Consider the following 21,566-nt stretch of genomic DNA (forward strand, 5'->3'; position numbering starts at 1 on the left):
CCTTGACATGTAAACTCGTAAGTGTTTTATATTGTCTGTAGTTATTTTAAATGACATCTTCTGATCTCTTTTTGTTAGATTTTGTTGTCCATATATACAAATGCTGATGATTTATGAGGATTTTATTTCTTGTAGCAATGCTGAAGTCATTAATTTTTAAAATTTGTTTTTATTTGACTCTGTAGGGCTTTCTAGGTAAACTGTCATGTCATCTGCAAAAAATGGTCTTTGTTTCCTCTTTGTCTATGTTTATTCTTTCAATTTCTTTTTTCTTGTATTATTGTGATAGCATTTCTAGTACAATATTGAATAAAATGATGATAATGGACACCCTTGCTTCACCCCTGTTTTTACTAGAAAGGCTTCTAGCTTGTCCCCATTACAAATGCTTGATCTTGGCTTTAGATAGTGGTTGCTTTTTAAGAAAATCTTCATTTATTCTTGTGTTTCCTAGTGTTTTTAATAGGAATGATATATTTTGCCAAAAGTATCTGCATATGTTGAAATATTCACACGATTTTTGGTATTTTTGTTATTTATTATGCTTATATTCATATTTTTGAGCCAACCCTGAGTTCCTTACATAAATCCAGCCTGGTCATTTCATATGATCTTAGTGACATATTGTTGTATGTATATATCTAGTGTACAACTAGTATATAGTTTCTATACAAATATATATAGCCTCTAGTATTTTATTTAGCATTCTGAATCAATATTCATTAGAAAAATTGGTCTACAGTTTTCTTTTTCTGTTTTGACTATCCCTGATTTAGGTATCAAGACCATATTTATGTCATAGAAGGAATTTGGTTGGACTCCTTTACCTATTTTTTCAAATAGTTTATATAGTATTGAAATTTATTGTTCTTTAAATGTTTTGTAGAATTTGTATTCTATCGAATTCATCCTGGGTTTTTTAATGTAACTCATTTATGGATGGATTGTCAATTTATTTTTGTAAGACAGGGTTAAATATTTAATTTTCTCATTTGTTCATTTAGGCAATTTATAGATTTTTTTTTGGTAAAAATTCATCCATTCTGTAGATTGTCAGTTTTACTGGCATAGAGTTATGCAAAAATAGCTCATAATAATTACTTTTACTTCCTTTGCTGTAAATTTACTCCCTCCTCCCCACTTTTGATACTGGTAATCTGTTTTTTTTCTTTTTTTTAAAATCACATTATCTAATGACTTGGTTATTTTTTTTAGCTTATTTTTAAATGTAAAAATAAGCTTTACTTATTATTTAAATAAGTTTTATATTTTCAGTTCTGTTAAGCTTCCCTTTGATTTTCAGGATTTCTATTTTAGTGTTTAATTGGAGGTTTTAAATTTGTTGTTTTACTTGCTTTTTTTGTTGAATTCCCAAACAGTTGAACTGTTCTTTCTCCCTTTTATTGATGTAAGCATTTAGAAGTATAATTCTCCCCTACTTACTGGTTTGGCTTCATCTCAAAACTGTTGGCACATTATCACATTTTTGCCATTATTTTTAATGAAATTGTTGACTCTTTCTACGATTTATTCTTTGATCTAATCATTTTAAAAAATTAGGCTACTTAGTTTACAATTAATTTTTATTCTATGCTTCCAATTTTTATTCCAAATTTTTATCACATTATCACACACGCATATATGTTCAGTGTTGATATTTATTGTCTATGGTACCACTTTTTTTAAAGCAATATGTAGTTTATCTCTTTTAATTATTCATTTATTTAGCATCTCTGTTATCTCTATTATTGGTTTTGATTTATGTGAGATCATGAATTTCACCCCTACATTTTTTACTTGAGCTGAAGCATGATAGATTCTGCTTGATCTCCTTATTTTAATATTAAGTGTATCTTTCAGTTTCAAGTGTTTCTTTTTCTTTTCTTTTTAATACTTTATTTTTCCCCAGTTGCATGTAAAAACAAGTTTAACAGTCACTTTTAAAACTTTGAGTTCCAAAATCTCTCCCTTTTTTCCTCATTGAGAAGGCTAGCAATTTTATGTAGGTTATACATGTGTAGTCATGCAAAACATTTCTGTAATAGTCATGTTTGTGAAAGACTAATTGTATTTCTCTTCATCCTATTCCTCCCCAATTTATTCTATTCTCTCTCTCCTTTTACCTTATCTCTTCTATTTCTAAGGTGTTTTTAAAAGTAATGTCTTAAATCTCGTTTACATGGCTGTTAATTCTCTTTTCATAACTTTCTTATATAGCTCTTTTCTCATATTTCCCCCCTAGTAACCATTTTTATTTGGTTTAATTTTATTTTTTGCTCTTTTGTCATTGTAACTAATATAAGAATTCTTATTTGGTTTATGTCCAATCTGCATTTTTTTTTGAGGCTTTACCTGTAGATATTTTCAAGTCATTGTCTTTTTCTGTTTGTGTTCTGAGCTTTCCTGTCACCATAGTAGCTCTTTATAATTGACTTCTTCTTCTTCTTTTTCTTCTCCTCCTCCTCCTCCTCCTTCTTCTCTTTCTTCCCCTTTTCCTTTTCCTCCTCCTCTTCCTCTTCATTAGTATCATTATTAGTCATTATTCCAGGCTACTTCTTGACTTTGGACATCATGTTGGGCTCTGCTCAGTTTGGAGGTGAGTGGCTCTCTGGCCTGGCCTTCTATCTTTTTTTGGTCTTCTACTGTTTTCACAGCTTAGTCTGGGAGCTGGCAAGTTTTCAGTGTTAGCAAAGTGGTTTGATCTGGGAAGAGGTGTGTTCGCTGACTTTTTCAGATAAGACCTACAAGTTCCTGACCCAATTTTAAATTTGATTGTGTTTAATTGAGTTCAGTAGATTGTAGCTAGACTCAGTTACTGTTAGTCCACTGGGAGGTTCTTTATGTTCAGAGTAACTGAACTGATTGATTCCCCTTTGATGTTGGTTTCCTATTCTGGTTATTCCACTATAGGGTTATGTATGGGGGGCTAAATATTAAAGCTGAATGTCCTCTCTGCTGTTGGGCAGGGAATCACACACCTAAGGAACTCATTCTCTGCTCCAAACACAGGTAAGGCTTCTCTCACTTGTCACCATGACTACTTCTCTCCACTCTGGAACTATGATCTTTTTAAACTGTTGGGTGACAGAGGTGGCAGTGCTGTTTCAGTGATCCTTTGGCATCTTTTAGCCCCATTACTTCCAGTAATGGTTTTCAGTTTTAGTGTCCTTATTTTTTCCTTGCACTAAAATGCTCCCCACTGCTACTATGTCTGTGCTGTGCTCCTACTTAGCCCCTGCCCCAGTCTTCTTAGACCTCTCTACCTTCCTAAACTGGGCTGGATATATGACTCAGTGACTTTTTCTTGGCTTTCCCAATCAGAATTTGGTATAGCAAATTTTCTAGTTTGTTAGGTTTGTTGAGGTGGGCAAACATGCTGGCTCACTCCATCATCTTATCTCTTTCTGCCTTTCCTCCTACCTTTTCATTCACTCTTTATGACTCATTTTCTTTTTCAAAAGATTTGTCATTGAACTTCTCTTCTCTTTACAAATATTTTTTTGTTTTCCCTTAGCAATCTCATCAAAGATTCATAGATTCTCAGGCAGTCAAATCCATCCTTGCACAGGAATTCCATCTATAGTATGGCTTACAATTAATCACGTAGCCTCTACTTTAAGACTGCTAGTGGTGATCTTATTTGAATATTCCATTTTTGCCAATTTTATACTTTCATTTATGCTGTTACCCCAATCTCCAAATCCAAATGCCCTCTTTGCATATCCAAATATAATCTTTTTGTGGCACCTTCTTTAAGAAGTTGCTTTTCATCTTTCTACACTTGGACACCCTCCATTTATTAGCTCTTTCACATAGTTTGGTAGTTAATCATAAACACTTGCATGTTTGATGTATGTTAATCTTATACTGAAGAAAGTAAAATATCATAGGAGACAGAGGTCTAGAGCTGAAAGGGACTTCAAGGGCATCAATTCTAACCCTCTCACTTTGTAGTTAAGGAAACTGAGAGATGAGTGAAATTAAAATGACTTGTCCAACGTTGCCCGGGTAGGAAGCATCAGAGATGAGATTTCAATCCAAGTCCTCTAACTCCAAAGCCAGTGTTCTATCTGTATCCAACTGTATCTGGTTTTGTCCTTCATGTTACTAGAGAACTTTCATTTCCTCTGAATGCCCCAGAGACATATTCATACATAGTAGATGTTCAATAAATATTTATTGAATTTGTAGGATCATAGATTTAGAGTTGGGTATATATATGTATTTAGAGAGACTATCTAGTGCATCCTCTCATTTTATATTCAGAGAAACTAATGCCTCAGGAGGCTAAGTGACTTTCTCAAGACACATAACTCTAAATAGTGAAGCAAGGTTTGAAGCCAGGCCCTATGACTCCGTTCCCTGTATTCTACTTGGAAAGAGTTGGATTATGGTAGAGACCTCCCTTGCAGGGAATAAAGAAATCACTTGAGGTTTATTTCTCTTCTCTTTCTCTTTCTCTCTCCATACCTGACAAGCCATAGTGTTTATTTCTAGTTTTCAATAAAAATTCATTCCACAGTGGGAATTAATAACAACCTTGAGGGTTTTTTTGCCAGTTCTTATAGCATTTTGTTAAAAGAGAAATTGCTTTTTACAGAAAACAAATACACACACATATATATATTTTTAATGGAACCCTGATTTCAAACTATTGTATAATAAAGGCACAGAAGTGACATACTTTTGAAAAAGTTTTCATATGCTGTATTCCTTTTTTTGATGGCTAAGAGAGAGCAACAAAGTTGCCGTCACATCTACTTGATCTATATTTAAGCCTCCCCCAATGGCTGAAGGAAGGAATAAATATCTTCAATGAAACTTCAATGAATTCCATAAAAAGAATTCTTGTTTCAAGTATGGACTTGATTAGATTAATGGCCTCCAATTTCTATGATCATGCACCCTAAAATATGTGCATATTCACATATTTATAAATTATGTATGTGTACTATTTTGCTAATATTTATGAGAATTGTAAACCTTAACAGAGGTTATAAAACCATTCCTACCCTTTGACAATATCACTACTAGGTCTGTATCCCAAAAGAGATAAAAAAACACAAAAAAGAAAAGGACCTATATGTACAAAAATATTTAGAGCAGCTCTTTTCTGAGGACAAAGAATTAGAAATTGAGGGGATGTCCATCATTTGGGGAAATGGCTGAACAAGTTGTGGTATGTGATTTTGTTGTAATACTATTGTACTGTTAGAAATGATGAACAAGATATGACTTACATGGGTTGATGCAAAGTAAAATATAACAATACTGTATGATGATCAGCTGTGAATGACTTAGCTATTCTCAACAATGCAAGGATGCACAACAACTCTGAAGGACTCCCGCCCCAGAGAAAGAACTGATGGTGTCTGAATACAGACTGAAGTAGTTTTTTTCCTCTTTCTTTATTTTTCTTGAGGGGTTTTTATCAGTTTTCTTTCACAATATGACTTTTATGGATATGTTTTGCATGACTATACATATATAACCTATATGGAATTGCTTACCTTCTTAATGGGGTGAGGTGGGAAAGAGGGGAGAGAGAGAATTTGGAACTCAAAGTTTTAAAAGCAAATGTTAAAATTGTTTTTCATGTAACTGGGGAAAAATTTAATACTAAATAAATAAAAGCACAAAATGAAAATAGTGATAAGTAGTAATTCATAGATCTAAAAAAAGATGCCTCTACTATGAAGCTTTGAGCTTTTTGGACTTTCCTGTACTGGGGAGTGGGGATTAGGTGCCATTGGATATTTTCCAAAATCCTATTCACCTTGACCAGAAGGTTCAAAGCTCTCATTTTCAAGGAAATTTTCAGGAGTGGATATAGAAATGAAGTTTATTTGAGTAAAAGTTCAAACCCACCCAATCTCTCCCCAACCAGATCCTTTTCCTTGCAGTCCAAACTCTGACAAGGGTAGAGCTACAGTGCCTTCTCCCTGTGGCCCCAGGGCTGACCAGACTGGGGCTACAGTGAAAAGTTAAGACCACTAAGGTCCTCCTCTCTGTGGTCCCAGCTCTGACTAGGCTAGGGTTACAGTGCCTTTTCCCTGTCATCCTGACTCTGTCTTAGCTGAGGATACGGTGAAAAGTTAGAGCCATTAAGATCCTTCCCCCTGTAATCCTGACTCTAACTGAGTTAAGGTTGCTGTGAAAAGACAGAACAGTTAAAAATTTTTTTAGCATATTAACTCTTCTAATTTCAGATCAGATTAATGAAAGAGAGTGCTGAAGAATGGTAGGGAATTTGAGTTATCCTCCCCAATCTAGTCATACCCCCCCAAACAATATCCTTACTTCTTCATATATGCCTCTAGAATAGGTGTGTTCATGAATTCAAATTTCTTACAGAACAGCAGGCATAGCCCTATGATGGGATCCCAACTAATGCCATTATCTCCAGACCCATTCCTCATATTTCCCACATAAACAGCAGATGTGTCTATGCACTCAACCACAACCACATCCATCTAGTCTTAGACAGGACCACAATAACCAGCCAATCAGAAAGCAGGAGCACCAGGATGCCCAAGCAGGATGTGGACCTCAAAGCAATAGAAGTAGTACAATAGTAGTAATAAGAGATTAATGAATAGATAGAAGGGGACAGATATGAAATATGGGAAGGTAGGCTTAGCAATGTTTGACAACTGACTTTACTCTTTATTTTCTTGCCCTTGTCAGCTATCTTCCTGTCCTAGAGAAAATCTTATCTATTTTCCTCGTCCTCAATTACTCCCTTCTGCTTAATTTGTACTTTCTTCTATGGAATCACCACCATATTCACAAAGCGGGTAGTTTGGGATATTATACAGCAGAAGGAGAGAGAGAAGTAGTAGAATATTGGGTAATAAGGATAGATGTTGCTGTATTGAAGACAAGCCCTATATTTGGCTATGGCAGTAAGAGTGAGATGTAACCTGTTTTTTCCACCTTCTAATTAGTTAATACCACACACCTAGGGGTCAGTTTGCAGTGCCACCCCGATTTCAAAGATATGGAGATTATGTAATTAATTAGGTCATAGAATCAGAGATTTAGAGATAGAAAAGACTTTAGAATTCTCAAGTCCAAACCTCTCATTTTGCAGATGGAGAAACTGAGGCCTCAAGAGGTCTAATGAATTGATCAAGGTCCCAAAGATATTAAGTGGTAGTGGTAGAAGGAGTAAAAATAATAATTAAGCTAAGGCAATTCATATTTGCAATTTATTCGGAATTCTATCTGATAAGGGAAAATAATCCTATTTCCAAATATACTTCATTACTTCATCGAACGCATGAAATTATTGATGTAAGGACTTACTTCAATGGTATTTATTATAACCCTTTCATGCTCTATCATCCCATCCTCTTCTTGTCTATGCCTTCCCGTGAATTCTTAGAAAATCTACCCAACACATTGGGGGCATTTTCTTCTAGTTCTTTTTCAAAAGCCATTTCATAGATATTGGTGTATCATTCAGGTCATCCAATTGTTATCATGTATGCTTGCTGTATAACTGATCTACTACATGTTAAAGTCATAACTTTTCTGAGTGATATTCCACAATCTAAATTCAACCTTTATACAAACAATTAGTTAATCAAAAGGAAAGTTGCCACTATGAAATCAACTTTAGAGGCAAGGCCTGTTGCTGGATAACTCAGTGGAAGTGTATACAGAAATGATGGATAGAAGGAATAGTCTAGGAAGAAGTAGGAATTCAAGAAGATTTTGTAGTGTCTGTAAGTCTGGGAGACTTCTAAGGCAAAAAAAAATATTTAAATCACTAGATAGCTCCTAATAGATATTTTATTCTCATAATTACATTAAAATTTGTTCCAAATGATGCAAATTCTAAAAATCAGCTATATGTTGGGAAATTGCAGTTTGGTTATAGAGTTACATTTCATATAAAGGAAATTTCTAAGTCTAGAGTATTGGTAACCTATTTGCTGAAAGGAATAGGATTATTAGTCTGTGAAAACAACAATAATTACATAAAACAGAAGCATTATTTAGTTGAGACTTCTGCAAACTTCACGTATTGGGTTACTGGAGACTAGAAAAAAGCTCTAAGAGTATTGAAAAGTTAATTAAATCTTTTTGTTGAATAATTTTACAACATGCTCTTTTTCTCCCCTTCCTGTATACGGCTGAATTTTATAGGTATAGAGATAGCCAACAGGAGTGAAAATTTCTGGAAGGCAAATCAATGTGTGCTAGGACATGGGCCTTTATGTGGGTCTTTATTTAGGCCAAAGTGACCAGGACTTTTTTTTTTTATTAAAGCCAAAACACTGGGTACACCAACAGCAAATACAGTCCTTTGGCAGTGTAGAAACAACCACCCTTGGCAATTAGGAAAAATATTTAGTTGAAACAGAAAGCTACCAAGTAATTATCGTCTTTCCCTTCCTCTTCTTCCCTACCACTCCTAGATTACTTCTACTCAGGTTTGGATCCTCCATTCACCCTCATTTCACCAACTAAATTTACCTAAAAAGTTGGTTTTAGGACATATTTCATATTGTATGTATGTTTACTGAAACAAAACGACAAAAGATTCAGTTGTTTTAGTCCAGTGGTGAGCATCTTAAAATATGTGTACTTAAGTACACGTAAGTACTTAAGTTAAAGTTTTTGTAAAAAAAATTCAGTCTAATGCAACCATAAAAACTAGACATTAGCTCATTTGAAAGGCAAAACCTATTATATCTTTATCCTTAGTTTCTCTATTTTTTTTAAATGGAAAATGCTATAATTCTTTGCTAGCTAGTGTCACTTTTATAGTATAGTGTAGTACTATAATACCCAGTTGAAAGCTAACCCCACTAAACAAAATCCTGATAAAAACACTTTTAAAAAATCCTCGAATAATGTTTAACTACTGCTGAAATTTTGTATCAAAATATATTTTAAGAATAATCAGTTCATGTTGATCATACTTACAGCTTTCCAGTTGCATTATACATGTTTGTACATCCATAGGAAAATTTTTCAGATCCATTGGGCAGGAGAGTATTAATGTCAATCTGAAATAATATTGAAAGTTATTATAAAAGATGACATCACATAAATATTTCATTAATGAAGCAATAACTGAAAAGAAAAGAATACCTTGTTTGATGGCAATAACATCTATTTGGTTCAGAATGAGCTTCATTGTCAAGATGTTTATTAGCTATGAGAAAGCCTATGAGCCTAATATAATAATCATTTTAAGACAAATAGATATTTTTAAATTTGTGCTTTATTTTTGTGGTGGAGTTGGGAGGAATATATTGTTGATTTTGGTTAAATTGGATAATAATAATGATAGGAACAAGAATAATACTTTATATAACTGATGGCATGATCCAAACAAATCTCCCACAACCCATCAAAATTATATGCACTAAAGAGAGTACAAGGTGTCATGAAAGTAGGGATATTAAAAATGGATGTAGGATAAGGGAGATTAGTGAATTGTGAAAGGGTATAGCAGGGTACTATTTGGTAGATTATATGTCTTGAATTCCCACACTGGAGAAATTAATATACTTTATATTTTTATTTACAGAGGGGTTGATCCACTATTAGACACTTCTTCACCTGGCTCAGCTAGATTGCAAAACTTTACAAGTACAATTATAAATTCAGCATTGTGTGTTCTTTTAAGGGTTTTGATTTGTATTAATTAGCACTACATGGTACAAGTTTGCTTTCATCTTTATCACATGAATTTTTCAAATGTCCAAGATGGTTAGGATAGTAAAACAAAAGTTTTGGCTTTGATAATGAGCACTTTGCCCTTCTCTGTGAAAGGACACATTCATTCTCCAACTCTTGTATGCTCCACCTATGCTATGAGAAGTCAAATACACATCCTGATTATTTCACTAGACAAAAACAGTAGACATTATATAATTTTAAAAAGCAAGACTCAAGAAGCTGTCCGGCTAAGAAAAATATTTCCTGCTATAACTCATATCCTGGAAAAACAAGTCTTTGACATCTCTGTCATTTTCTTTTAAGGTACAATATTAGAAAGATTTCTTTGATGGCACATTATTGCAAACTTTGAGTCAGTTCTGTGTTTGTACCATTAGACGTAGTTATCAAAATGTAGCCTACAAAATAAAGAAAACAGAGGGCCGGAAAAAGGCAAACATGCAGCTCCTAAAGCAAACATCCCCAAACTAAACAGCAATTAATCACATTCAGCCGTTTGAAGAGGACAGCTCTTACTGAAAGAGAGAACACTGTGTTTTGTTGACAAGACATGAAAGCAGACTCAGTCTCTTTTAGTTTTGCACATAGGAATCCTTGGCTTCATGCAAGAACAAATTTTACAAATCTTGCCCTGCATGTAAAATAAACAAATTAGTCTCACTAAAATGAAAAGAAAACATCCAATTTGCAGCTGGCTTGTCATAGGATCCTAGGTCATTTTGCCCTTGTCTCAAAATTTTAACACTTTGGCAACAGTAATATGTAAGCTTCTTGAGGGCAGGGAGTATTTAATTTTTCTTTGTATCTCTGGTACATGGAATGACCATAGTTTCTGTTTTAATAGGGATAGGGAAAAGACATCTGTTTCATGAGTATAGAGAAATCTGGCATGATGACACTACATGTTACATGATGTAACAATATAGATGGGTACCTTCTCTAATACACAGCTTAAGAGAATTGCCTAGAGGTTGGTAAGGTAAAGAAATCTTTTCAGGATCACACAGCCAGTCTTATGTCACAGATGAGACTAGAATCTGGCACCACTTTTTCTGTCACCATGGTTTATTATACCATGTAAATTCTCAATGCATAATAAATGCTTGTTAAATTGAATTGAAAACCACTACAAATCCAAGTAAATTAGGGTATTTTTCAGTCTTAAAGAAGAGATCTTAACATATTATCCCTTCCCCTAATTTGACAAAATTGAACAAATCCTTATTACTTCTGGAATCAAATATATTCCCTAGTACTTTATGATCTAGTGGCACTGGCCTATGTGTTGATCGTCTCCTAAGATATTTCATTTCCCAACTCTGCATTCCTGGGTCTCTCTCTTTTCATCCCTGATTCTTAGCTTTTTCAAGTCTCATCTAAAACCCTATCTCCTTCAAGAGTACTTTCTTGATGCTTTTTAATGTTAGTAACTTTCTCTGAAATTATTTCCACTTTATCCTGTATGTCTAGTTGTACATAGTTGTCTGCATGTTGCTTCTCCTATTAGAATGTTGATTTCTTTGAGGGTAGGGACCGCTTTTGCCTTTCTTTGCAATTCCAATATTTAGCATGGTACCTTGCATATAGCAGATGCTTCCTAAATACCTGGTGATTTGTTGAATCTATGGAACTTTCTGGATCTTCTTCTATGTCATACCTACTATGAGTAAAGACTGTTCTGGGATATCATCCTTTTCTCTCTCTTTTTCTCTCACTTGATAATTCCAATCAGCACCTATAGGTTTAATTATCATTTCTGAGGAGATGACTCTCAGATCTATGTAGTTAGCCACAGTCTCTCTCCTGAGATCCAGACTTGCATTATGAACTACCTATTGGACATTTTAGAAAGGATGTACTACAGCATCTCAGAAATTCTATCCCAAAGCCATCCTTTCACCAAACTTTTGCATTAACATGGGTGGCGGGGGTGGGGGCACCACTATAACTAGTCTCCAACTTTCTAACCTTGATGTCATCTTATACTTATTTACATTCACACCATATATCCAAATAAGTTGCCCAATATCATAATTTTGTCTTCACAAAGTCTCTCTTTTCCCCATTTCTATAGCCACTATTATATTTCAAGCCTTCATTCCAATTATTTGAACAATTGTAATAGCCTCCTAATTACACTCACCATATCTCCCTATCCTAATTCATCCCCTGCAGAGATACTTACGTAATTTTTCTGAAGTGTACGTTTGACCACAGGTCACCTATGTTACCTCCCAAAGTCCGATGGCTCCCTCTGAACTCTAGGATCCAACATAAATTCATCTATTTGACATTTAAAACTTCACATCATGTCCCTTTCCTATCCTTCTAGTCTTCATTTACTCCCCCCTCCAATATCCTCTGTTATCCAGATACAGAGGCCTATTTTTTCTTCCTAACAAACAACTTTCTATTTTTTTGTATGTGTGACAGACTGGCTCCATGCCTGGGATGTTTTATCCCTTCATACTCTACATTTTAATTTCTCTGGGTTTCTTTCAAGGCTCAGCTGCAATCCCACTTTTAAAAGGAGGGCTTTCCTAATCCTCCTAGATTCTGGTGCATTCCCCTCTAAAATCACTTAGGTTCTACTTTTATGGATCTTGTATATTATTTCTATAGATACATGTTGGCTCTCCCACTAGAGTGTAATCTCACTGAAAGCAGAAATTGCTTCTGCTCTTTTCTCTGTATCTCCAGTATTTAGTACAGTTCTTAACAAAGAGTAGGCATGTAATAAAGGATTGTTAATTGAATCTAGTTCAATGTGTGCTCTTAAGGAGAAAACATTCTTTTTAAAAAAAACATTTATTTTTAGTTTTCAGCATTTACTTTTATAAGATTGAGTTCTAAATTTTCCCCCTTCTTCCTCCCCGCCAAGATGGCATGCAATCTGATATAGGCCATGCATGTAGGAGAAAATATTTTGTTTCATTTTAGCATTCTCATAATCACACACTTTAATCATTTATTTTTGTTTTAAAGAATTCATTCTCAGTTGTTCTCTGCCATAGTCAACTGCCATTTTGAGTTAGTCCATATTCTATGAGAAACATTTTTGAGATAAATGTGTCACATTTTATGCTGTCTTATCAACACCATAGAACAGACTTTAGACTGCTAGTTAGAAGCATTTGAAACAGGAAATAGAGCAGGTGAAAATGAAAGAAAGAACTAGATAATATATTTTAAAGTAAAAAAATGAAACATGGTGAAAAATGAATGCCATAGGGAGTGAATTTTATATATTTGCTATCTTTTTATAAAAGAAAGTAGGAAAAGTAAATGCTTCTTGGGAAAACTTATTTTGCTGAGTTATATGGAAAGAGAATGGAGTAAGTTTCCATAAATAAATTTGTAACTCTGTCCTTCTTTTAGATAAAATATATCCTTTTATTATTATTTATAGCATTAAGAAATTATTATTATTAAAGAGATATTTTGGTATAGTGGATAGAGTTTAGCATCTGGGCTGAAATCTTACACATAATACTTACTTATTAGCTGACAATGGGGAAATACTTAAAACTCTGTGAGCCTGAGGTTACTCTGTAGAATATTCCCTAAGTTATGAATAGGTTGTAACCTATCTTGGTAAGAGGATTTCTTACACTGATGGAATCACAGATCTTTGATGTATTGACTTATTAGCATTATTAATCATTTAAGCTACCTCATATCTTTGTCTCTGGATTTGAAGTAAGAGGGCCTGAGCTCTGGTACTAGTTCTGGTACTTTCTACCTCTGTAATCTTGGCCAAGTCACTTAATCTCTCTGGTTCTCAATTTCCTCATCTGTAAAATGAAGGGCTTGAATTGTCAATTCTGAGATCCCTCAGCTCCAGATTGAGGATCCTAAAAACTTAAATTCATTAAAAGTTCTCTAAAACTGTAGGCACTCTGAAACTGCAAATCAAAGAGTTTTGTATTTTTTTAAAAAATTTGTTTTGCTGGATTAGCCTTATAGCTGGTCTTCAAAAAAAAGATAGATTTAAAAAAATTATAATGACTACCTAGAAAACACTTTAATATGTATCTTTTATCAGCACAGAAAAACCTGAATTACATGGAGGAAGGACTTATATCGTTATTCAAATATTTTTTCTTAAATGTTTTGAAATTCAACTTAGATCTGATATCCATCTCAAAATTTCTTGGTCTTTACAGGAAAATTATGGAGATGTTAAATTTGATAAACTATTAAAAAAAACTTTACCTTCTTATTCTATATAGAAATTAATCAGTCAGAGGTACATCTGTTTGGAAAATGCTAAAAATGAGCAAAATGAAGTACTTTGATGGTTATTTCATTCTGTCACTTTTAGGAAGCAATTGATTCATTGGCAAAGAAAGAAGAGAAAACATTATGTGAACAGCAGGTCAGCATGATTTCAAGAGTGATACCCAATAATGATTTTAACATTTGTAGTGGAAATCCTTAGAATCAACTTACACATCAAAAGTTTTGAGAGAACCTAATTCCTAAGGGGAAAAATGATGAGACCAATTAAAATCAACTTAGTTCAGACCCACAATAGTATATAGAGATTTCTCTGCACATTATTTTTTTCATGTTAAGATGAACAGTTGTTAGAAGACAGCAAGGTGGTGTATTGAAGATAATGCCATTCTTGGAGTTGGGAAGACCTGCATTCAAATCTAATCTCAGACATATACTAGCTGTGTGATTCTGGGCAATTCACTTTCCCTCTAAATTGGTTCCCTCATCTTTAAAATGAGGATTATAATTGCCCTGCTTTCCAGGGGTTTTATAAGGATCAAATGAAGGAAAGCACATTAAAAACCTTAGGAAACTATGTAAAACCTGTCTATAATGTTTATTATTTAGAAAGATACTGTGATTTTTTAAATAAATTTTTGATTCTCCTCATTTAGATAGTTGTTATAGGTAACTTGAGAACAAAAGAATTGTATTTGATTCCTGATGAACTAGTTTCCATTTTGAATTAATATAAAATAAAACAATTTAGAGTCAGTTTCAGGTTGATAGCTCATAGATTATTTAGAGCTACAAGACACCTGAGAGACTAAGTCCAACTCCCTCTTTTTACAAGGCAAACATTCTGACTCCAAAGGATTTTTGACTTTGAAATACATCAACAAAGGATCTGGCAGAAGTCCTATGTCCTAATGCTCCTCAGCAACAGATGACTTCCACGTTTAATGTGCCTCTCCGAGATGCAGCCTGTTCTGAATGAGAGATAATTCAATTATAAAATTGATGAAGGTTCCTGTCACACCAATCTGTGATGGAGACACTAGACGTCTGTCTCTTACTTGTCTTACAAAAGGCAGAGCTACAAGATACCAAAGCATATGGATTAAAGTGGAGTCATTTTTTGTTCTTTTCCAGTGAGTGATACCATAAAACCTTAGTCCTATTGTTATAACATTGTCTAAGTATAGGGCAGACCATGAGTAATCAATGACAGTAAAATGCTTTGGGTTCTTCAGAAAAATGCATGAAGGATAAAAAGAATGCTTTATAAGCCTTATGCCTTGGTCTGTCATTGTGATTTGAGTAATTACCCACATAGAGATGGGGAAGGAGTCTGAGAATTAGGGAATGAAGATAAAAAATGCAAAAAGGTGACCAAAGAAAGAAATGTAGAAGTGGAAAGGGTACAGAGACCTATAAGAAGATGAGATATAGCCAGGCAAACTGAAAAAAAGTTTTTTTCCCCTTGTAGATGTTTTAGTGAATTCACCAACTTTTTTCCATTTTTTATTTCATGTCAGATTTCATTGTCCTTCAATTTCCTTTTAATGTTTCCTGCTGGCCTCTGTTGGTGTGGAACAACAGTTGCATCTGCTCTCAAGGTCGATAGCTGGCAAGAAAAACATTGACATGGAAAATGAAAAATTGAAATAGTTCTCCCATCTAGGACTCACCTTATTGAATATAGCACATTGCCGTTTTTGAAAATTCTTAGCAATTTGTTGTCTGTCGTAACCTCATGAAAGTTGGCACCTTTTTCATTAGCAAAGAAAAGATCAGGTTTCCAAATGGAATCCAGCATGGAAGGATCTAAGTCTAGGGAATCGTCGGGGTATTCACTATATGCAAGGCGCGGATCATTCCACTTCTGACGTAGGAAGATATTCACTCTGTAATCCTATAGGAAAGCACACAAAAACACTGTTTTTGTTTGTTTGTTTTTAATGAGAACTGCTGGGGTTTCATGGTTTTTGTTTTTGACTGCTTCAGGTTGTTTACAACTAGCATTAATATAGTTCTCTAGGGTTTGTAATACACCTTCAATTTGTTTGTATTCTTATAAAACCCAAGGTAGTAGGTGCTACCATCACCCCCATCTTACAGAAGAGGAGACTGAGATAAAGTGTGTGCATTGTCCAGAATCATGCAATCAGTAAGTGTCTGAGGCTGGATTTGAGGTCAGGATTTCCTGATTCCAAGTCCCTATCCACTGGACCAATCTACATGTTCTTCCCTGGATGATGGAAGAATGAAAGCTATCTTCAATGGATTGTAGCCACTGATATTTTTTTATTATAATCAATTATTTACCAAAAAGTCAGTTCTAAGATTGAGGCTTTGTCAACATTCCCTATGGCTCTCCAAAAGAAATACAATGAAGATGGATAAAATATAGGGTGATGAGAAATTAGACGTGATTTCACAAACATAAGGAAAGCTCAGATGGACATACTGAATTTACTAAGGGAAGACAGCATTTTCTCTGCAACTTAAAGAGATTTGCCTAGAGCAATGAAACATTAAATTGACTTACTCAGGGTGAAATAGCCATTTGTGACAGAGGTGGGGATTCATGGACAAATCTTTAGCCACTGTGCCACAGTCAAAACATCTTTTGATATGAATGTCTATACTTTTGCTTCTTATCCCCTTTCAAATCCAAAGGGTATTGTTCAATAGGGTTATATAGAACAAGAACCTTGATTTGGTTATTTCTCTCTGGGTATGTTTATACATATAAACAAACATATACATACACATTTTCTATCTATCTATATCTCTGTGTATGTATGTATGTATGTATCTATCTATCTATCTATCTTTCTATCTAACCTGGGATTTACTGGTATAGGGAATACTAAGGTTGGTCAACTTCCACCAATTCAGGTTGACATTTTTTCAGCAACTTATAGGTTCTGAGAGTTGCCTGGAGCATGGAGAGGTGAAGTGACATATAGACAGTATATGTCAGAGGCACAACTAGAGGTCAGGTCTTCTTATACTATGCATATACATATGTGATGTTTCCCCCTTAAAGTTAAAATTCTCATCCTTGGTATTAAATTCCTAGCAAGACTTTTTCATTTATTGTAGAAACAGAGTAAATATTAGCTGAGGCATACACATGGAGGTAGTTTTACCTTAAGAATATTATCAAAGATATCTCTATTAAATATCTGTTTCAGTCTCCTTGTAAAGTAATAGCAATATATTTTCCCAGTTGGAGAATAGCATACAGACTTTATTATTGATAGTATGGAATTTTAAATGAAGAACTAAAAGATAAAGATATGAGTACCCTTTACACTTAACTGCTAATGGTATGTCCCAGTGAGATAACTCATCATCCATTAGTAAAGGAGGAAAGAAATACTACCAATAGTCTTGATTCTTGCTTGATCCCCTCTGAATTGATAGCATCATTACCAAGATAGTTGATCAGGGTTAAGACAATAGATTCAAAAGTTATTAGCTAAAAACACATTATTTATCTTCTGTAAACTCCCTCTCTCCCATCTCGTTGATGTGTGATAAAAAAAAAACATAATTTAGCCACTATTAAAAACAATAAATGCTGCTAATCAATTTTTGGTCCATTCAGTTAAACTCTACCACCATTAGAAACAGCTAATTAAATTACCAAGACTGAGGAAATGATGAATGAGTACATCAGTATTATTTTTTTCACTGTCCAACTCTCCCAAAACACAGAATATCAATAAACACCATTGTGTCATGACAGAAGACACTCCCATAATTCCTAGTTTGATGGATTACTCATTTTACAGAGATGTTGAACTCATGTTTTTGGTCAGTGTTAGAAGTTTATTCACACAAATGGACAGATACGGAGAAGACATTTTTTTGGGCATCCATCTGGAGCTGATACACCCCATGTATCTTTTCAAGGGACCATGGAGCAGAGTTCACTTCGGCTTTTGCCTCAAGGCCCATCATAATGTGGAAACACTTCACAATTGTCCAAGAAAATGTCATGACTCATGAGGTTCTGTAAAACCTGCAAATGGGGATATAGAAACAACCTTCTTCCAGACAAGGGGAGGTCATCTCTAAACCTAAATCTCTGCTCCCAGGTAAGAGACCTGTGGGGAGTAAGCTATGCTTTTGTTCTATTATCCTATGGCAGAGATATTAACTATAGCCACCAAAAAAAGGAAAAAAAAACAATAATATTATTAGTATGCATTTTTATAGTGCCTTGAAGGTTCTCTAAGTGCTATCTTTAAAGTGCTGAAGGGAAGTCGAAAGTAGAAGTACTGTTAGATTCATTTTTATAGATGAGGAAACTGAGGCTCACAGAAGTTGAGTGGTCTGCCAAAGTTTGGACAATCAGTAAGCATCAGAACCAGAATTTAAAGCCAAATGTTTTCTTGCCTCCAAATCCAGTCTGCTCTTTTCTATATCATGCTGCCTGAGCTACAAATCTCCCTGCATGACTAAGCAGGAGACCCCTGAAACAAGGCTAAGTCACAATGCTGAAGCAATTTTTTTTTAAGTTTAAAAAATTAAGTTGAAAAAGAAAAAAAATCACTTACTGACTACAGTTTGTGATAACTGTCATAAATAATTTTTAGACATTTTCAAGACTTTGTAAGATATTGATGGAGAACTGTCTGTATCTATCAGATCAGCTATTTCAATCATCATAGTCAAACTTTGTTTACATAAACCCAACATTGCCCACTATCTTGTATTATTTTACTCTAGATAGCATGTTGTTGTACTCACCTTGTTATACTTATTGGAATGGTAAACAAGAAAAAGGGAAAAGGGAGGTGTTTTTGTTTAAAAATGCAACATAAACCTAATTTGTAATGTTCTAAAAGATTTTTTTTGCTCCTAGGGAATCTAAAAGCAGGAAGTTGATTATCTATGGTTCATATGGTTCATATCTATTTGGTTCATTTAGTGAAAACCAACTGTCGCAGGGATGGGTGACACAAAGTCTCCTTCAATTTTGCTTCTCAGAATACCTGGGAACATCATTAATGTCCCTTGTGCTGTGAACTCAGGAGGGTCCTAAAATCTCCAAATGTCCCCCCATAGCCCTCTCAACTGATCTTCTACAGTTAGGAATCAGGATGAAGGGAAAGGAGATAAGAGTCCCTCATTAAAAAAACAAAAAACAGACAATGAATTATTGTTATGAAACTTGTTATGATAAAATTCACTTTTGGAACTAAAATTTTCAATTACTATTTCTTTGAGGGTAACTGGTTCAAATATTTAGTTTCCTTATTCCACAATGAAAACCAGCATGGGTTGAGAAGTAGCCTCAGTAAGGTAAATCAAGGTGCAAGTCCTCTTTCTGATGCATACTGGTTATTCCAATTTGGTCAAGTGATTTAACCGTTCAGTGCTCTAGGCAACATCCTAAAACTGCAAGCTGTCAGTCAGATTAGGGAGTTTCCTTACCTACAAGTTCCAAATGCAGATGAAATCTTATGTCCAATCACTATCAATAGTTCTTCTGATTATGCAAAGTATATCATTGTGAAAGCATGCAGGATGAAGAGCAGTCCAGTGGAAGGTACAAGAATTAATTAAAGGCTACTGTCCTCAGAGGGCTACCCTACCTGTGTATTTCAGAAAATGGCTTTATAGATTTCCATTAACACGCCCATAGGTATTTAATGAAAAATAGAAAGAAACAATTTTGCCTTAAGATAACAATGAAAAGAACCTATTTGTAAAAGATATCCAAACATCCATCTGCTTCAATCAAAGAAACTTATCAAATGACTGGTTGTACATTATGTATTCCAAATAACTAGTTGGTTAGGTGCCTGGACCAGAATCAATGAATCTACAAGCTTTTAGTAAGCCCTAACTGCCAGACCCAGAACTAAAAAAAAAAAATCTGGGGATATAAAGAAAGGTAAAAAAGAGCTCCTGCCCTCAGGGACCTTACATTTTAATGGAGATGACAATATGCATCTAAATAATTTCTTCAGAGATACAGAGAATATAGAAGAGAACCTTGGAAGGAACTTAAGGATACTAAAAGAGAGAGGTAAAGAGGGAAAGCATTAGAGACAGGAAGAGTGGTCCCTGTTAGTTACAGACAGGGATAGATTCTTTCCCGTTAGAAATAGCAAGTAAACCAGTATAGCTGGACTATCCAGGGAATGGAGCATGTTAAGGACTAATGGGTAAGAAGCCTACAGGAAGAGTTCCAACTATAAAGAGCTTGGGGTGTATATTTGATCCTTGCATTTACAGGAGTCCTAGAGCTTGAGTGTGGGTGGAAGAAGGTAACATAGCTATATCACTTTGATAGTAGTGAGGAGGTTGGATGGGAGTGGGTTGAGACTCAAAGCAGGGAGACTAATTAGGAGGCTCTTTCAATAGCCCATGTGAAAAGTGATGAGGGACTGTAGACAAGATATATTTTGAAAGCAAAAACATACAAAATTTACTAACGGATTGGATATATGGAGTGAATGAGAGTGAAGCCTAGATGATTGGGAGGATGTGTGTTTTTGTCCTTCATTCTCTAAGAGGATGGTGGTATGTTCCATAGTAATAGAGAAGTTTGGAAGAGGGGAGAATTTTGTGGGGGATAATGATATATGGTTTAAACATTGTAAAAGGGATAAAGGAGATAATAATAGTCAGCATTAATATAGTGCTTTAAGCTTTTCAGAGTACCTTACAAATGTTTTATCTTCACAACAATTCTGGGTCCCATTTTTCAGATGTAGAAACTGAGACACAGATTGGTTTTGACTTGCTACTGTCATATAGCTAGTAAAATGTCTGAAGCTGGATTTAAACACAGATCTTCTGACTCCAGTGCAACACTCCAGGCAGCTACTGTTGCAGTGGATAGAGTGTAGTGCTTGAAATCAGGAAAACCTGAGTTCAAATCCAGCCTGAGACACTAGCCTTTTTGCCTCTTTTAAGTCTCTGTATTTCACTTTCCTTTTTTGTAGAATGAGGATAATAATAGCAAGTACCTCAGAGGATTGTTTTGAATATCTGCTGAGTTGCTGCTTTGCAAACTTTAAAGTGCCATATAAATGTCAGTTATTAGCTATTATTGTTCACCATGTCTCTTAGATGCCTGCAGAGTTGAAGAAATAGTCCATGCAATGCTAAACCTAAAAGTCCCATTTCCTTGAAAGCATAGGCATATCTTTCATCCCCTTAACAGTGAATATTCTGGGAAGTGCCATGAGTTCACTGATTTAATGCAAACCAAACTTTAGCTTCAAACTGATTTAGAAAAACAGCTGGCTCTAACTTATCTTTCCAGTCTTGTTTTAGATGACTCCATTTCACTTACCTTTTTCTTCAATAAATTGGTTAATGGTTTTGCTTAATTACCAGGTAGATTCAATCAGAGAAGTAAGTTCAATAACCCTATGTAGAATAAATTAATTCATGTAATTAACATTCTGTGTCTACCATGTGCAGATACTGTGAAAGGCATTAAAGATCACAGATAGACATGCCACCTACTCTGCTCTTAAGGACCTTCTAATCTAATGAGTGTGGAAAGCATGTATAAAATTAACCAAATGTGGGAATATATTAAGTCTGAAAGATTATTCCAGATAAATTGCTCAAAAGAAATTCAATGGGAGAAAGATTTCTTCCTTTTG

The 21,566-nt window shown here is 34.6% G+C and overlaps 1 protein-coding gene across 1 annotated transcript in view; it reads right to left on the reverse strand.

The window, feature by feature from the left end:
- GLRA3 (glycine receptor alpha 3) overlaps positions 1 to 21,566 on the reverse strand; it is a 142,979-nt gene that overhangs the window by 48,532 nt on the left and 72,881 nt on the right. The window contains exons 4-5 of the mRNA XM_072625150.1: positions 15,612 to 15,835; positions 8,938 to 9,020 (exon numbers count right to left, since the gene is read on the reverse strand). Coding sequence (XP_072481251.1) covers positions 8,938 to 9,020; positions 15,612 to 15,835 — 307 coding nt within the window. The remainder of the gene's footprint in view (positions 1 to 8,937; positions 9,021 to 15,611; positions 15,836 to 21,566) is intronic.

The sequence above is a fragment of the Notamacropus eugenii genome, chromosome 7 (assembly GCF_028372415.1).
Source record: "Notamacropus eugenii isolate mMacEug1 chromosome 7, mMacEug1.pri_v2, whole genome shotgun sequence".
In the NCBI taxonomy this organism is placed as follows: Eukaryota; Metazoa; Chordata; class Mammalia; order Diprotodontia; family Macropodidae; genus Notamacropus; species Notamacropus eugenii.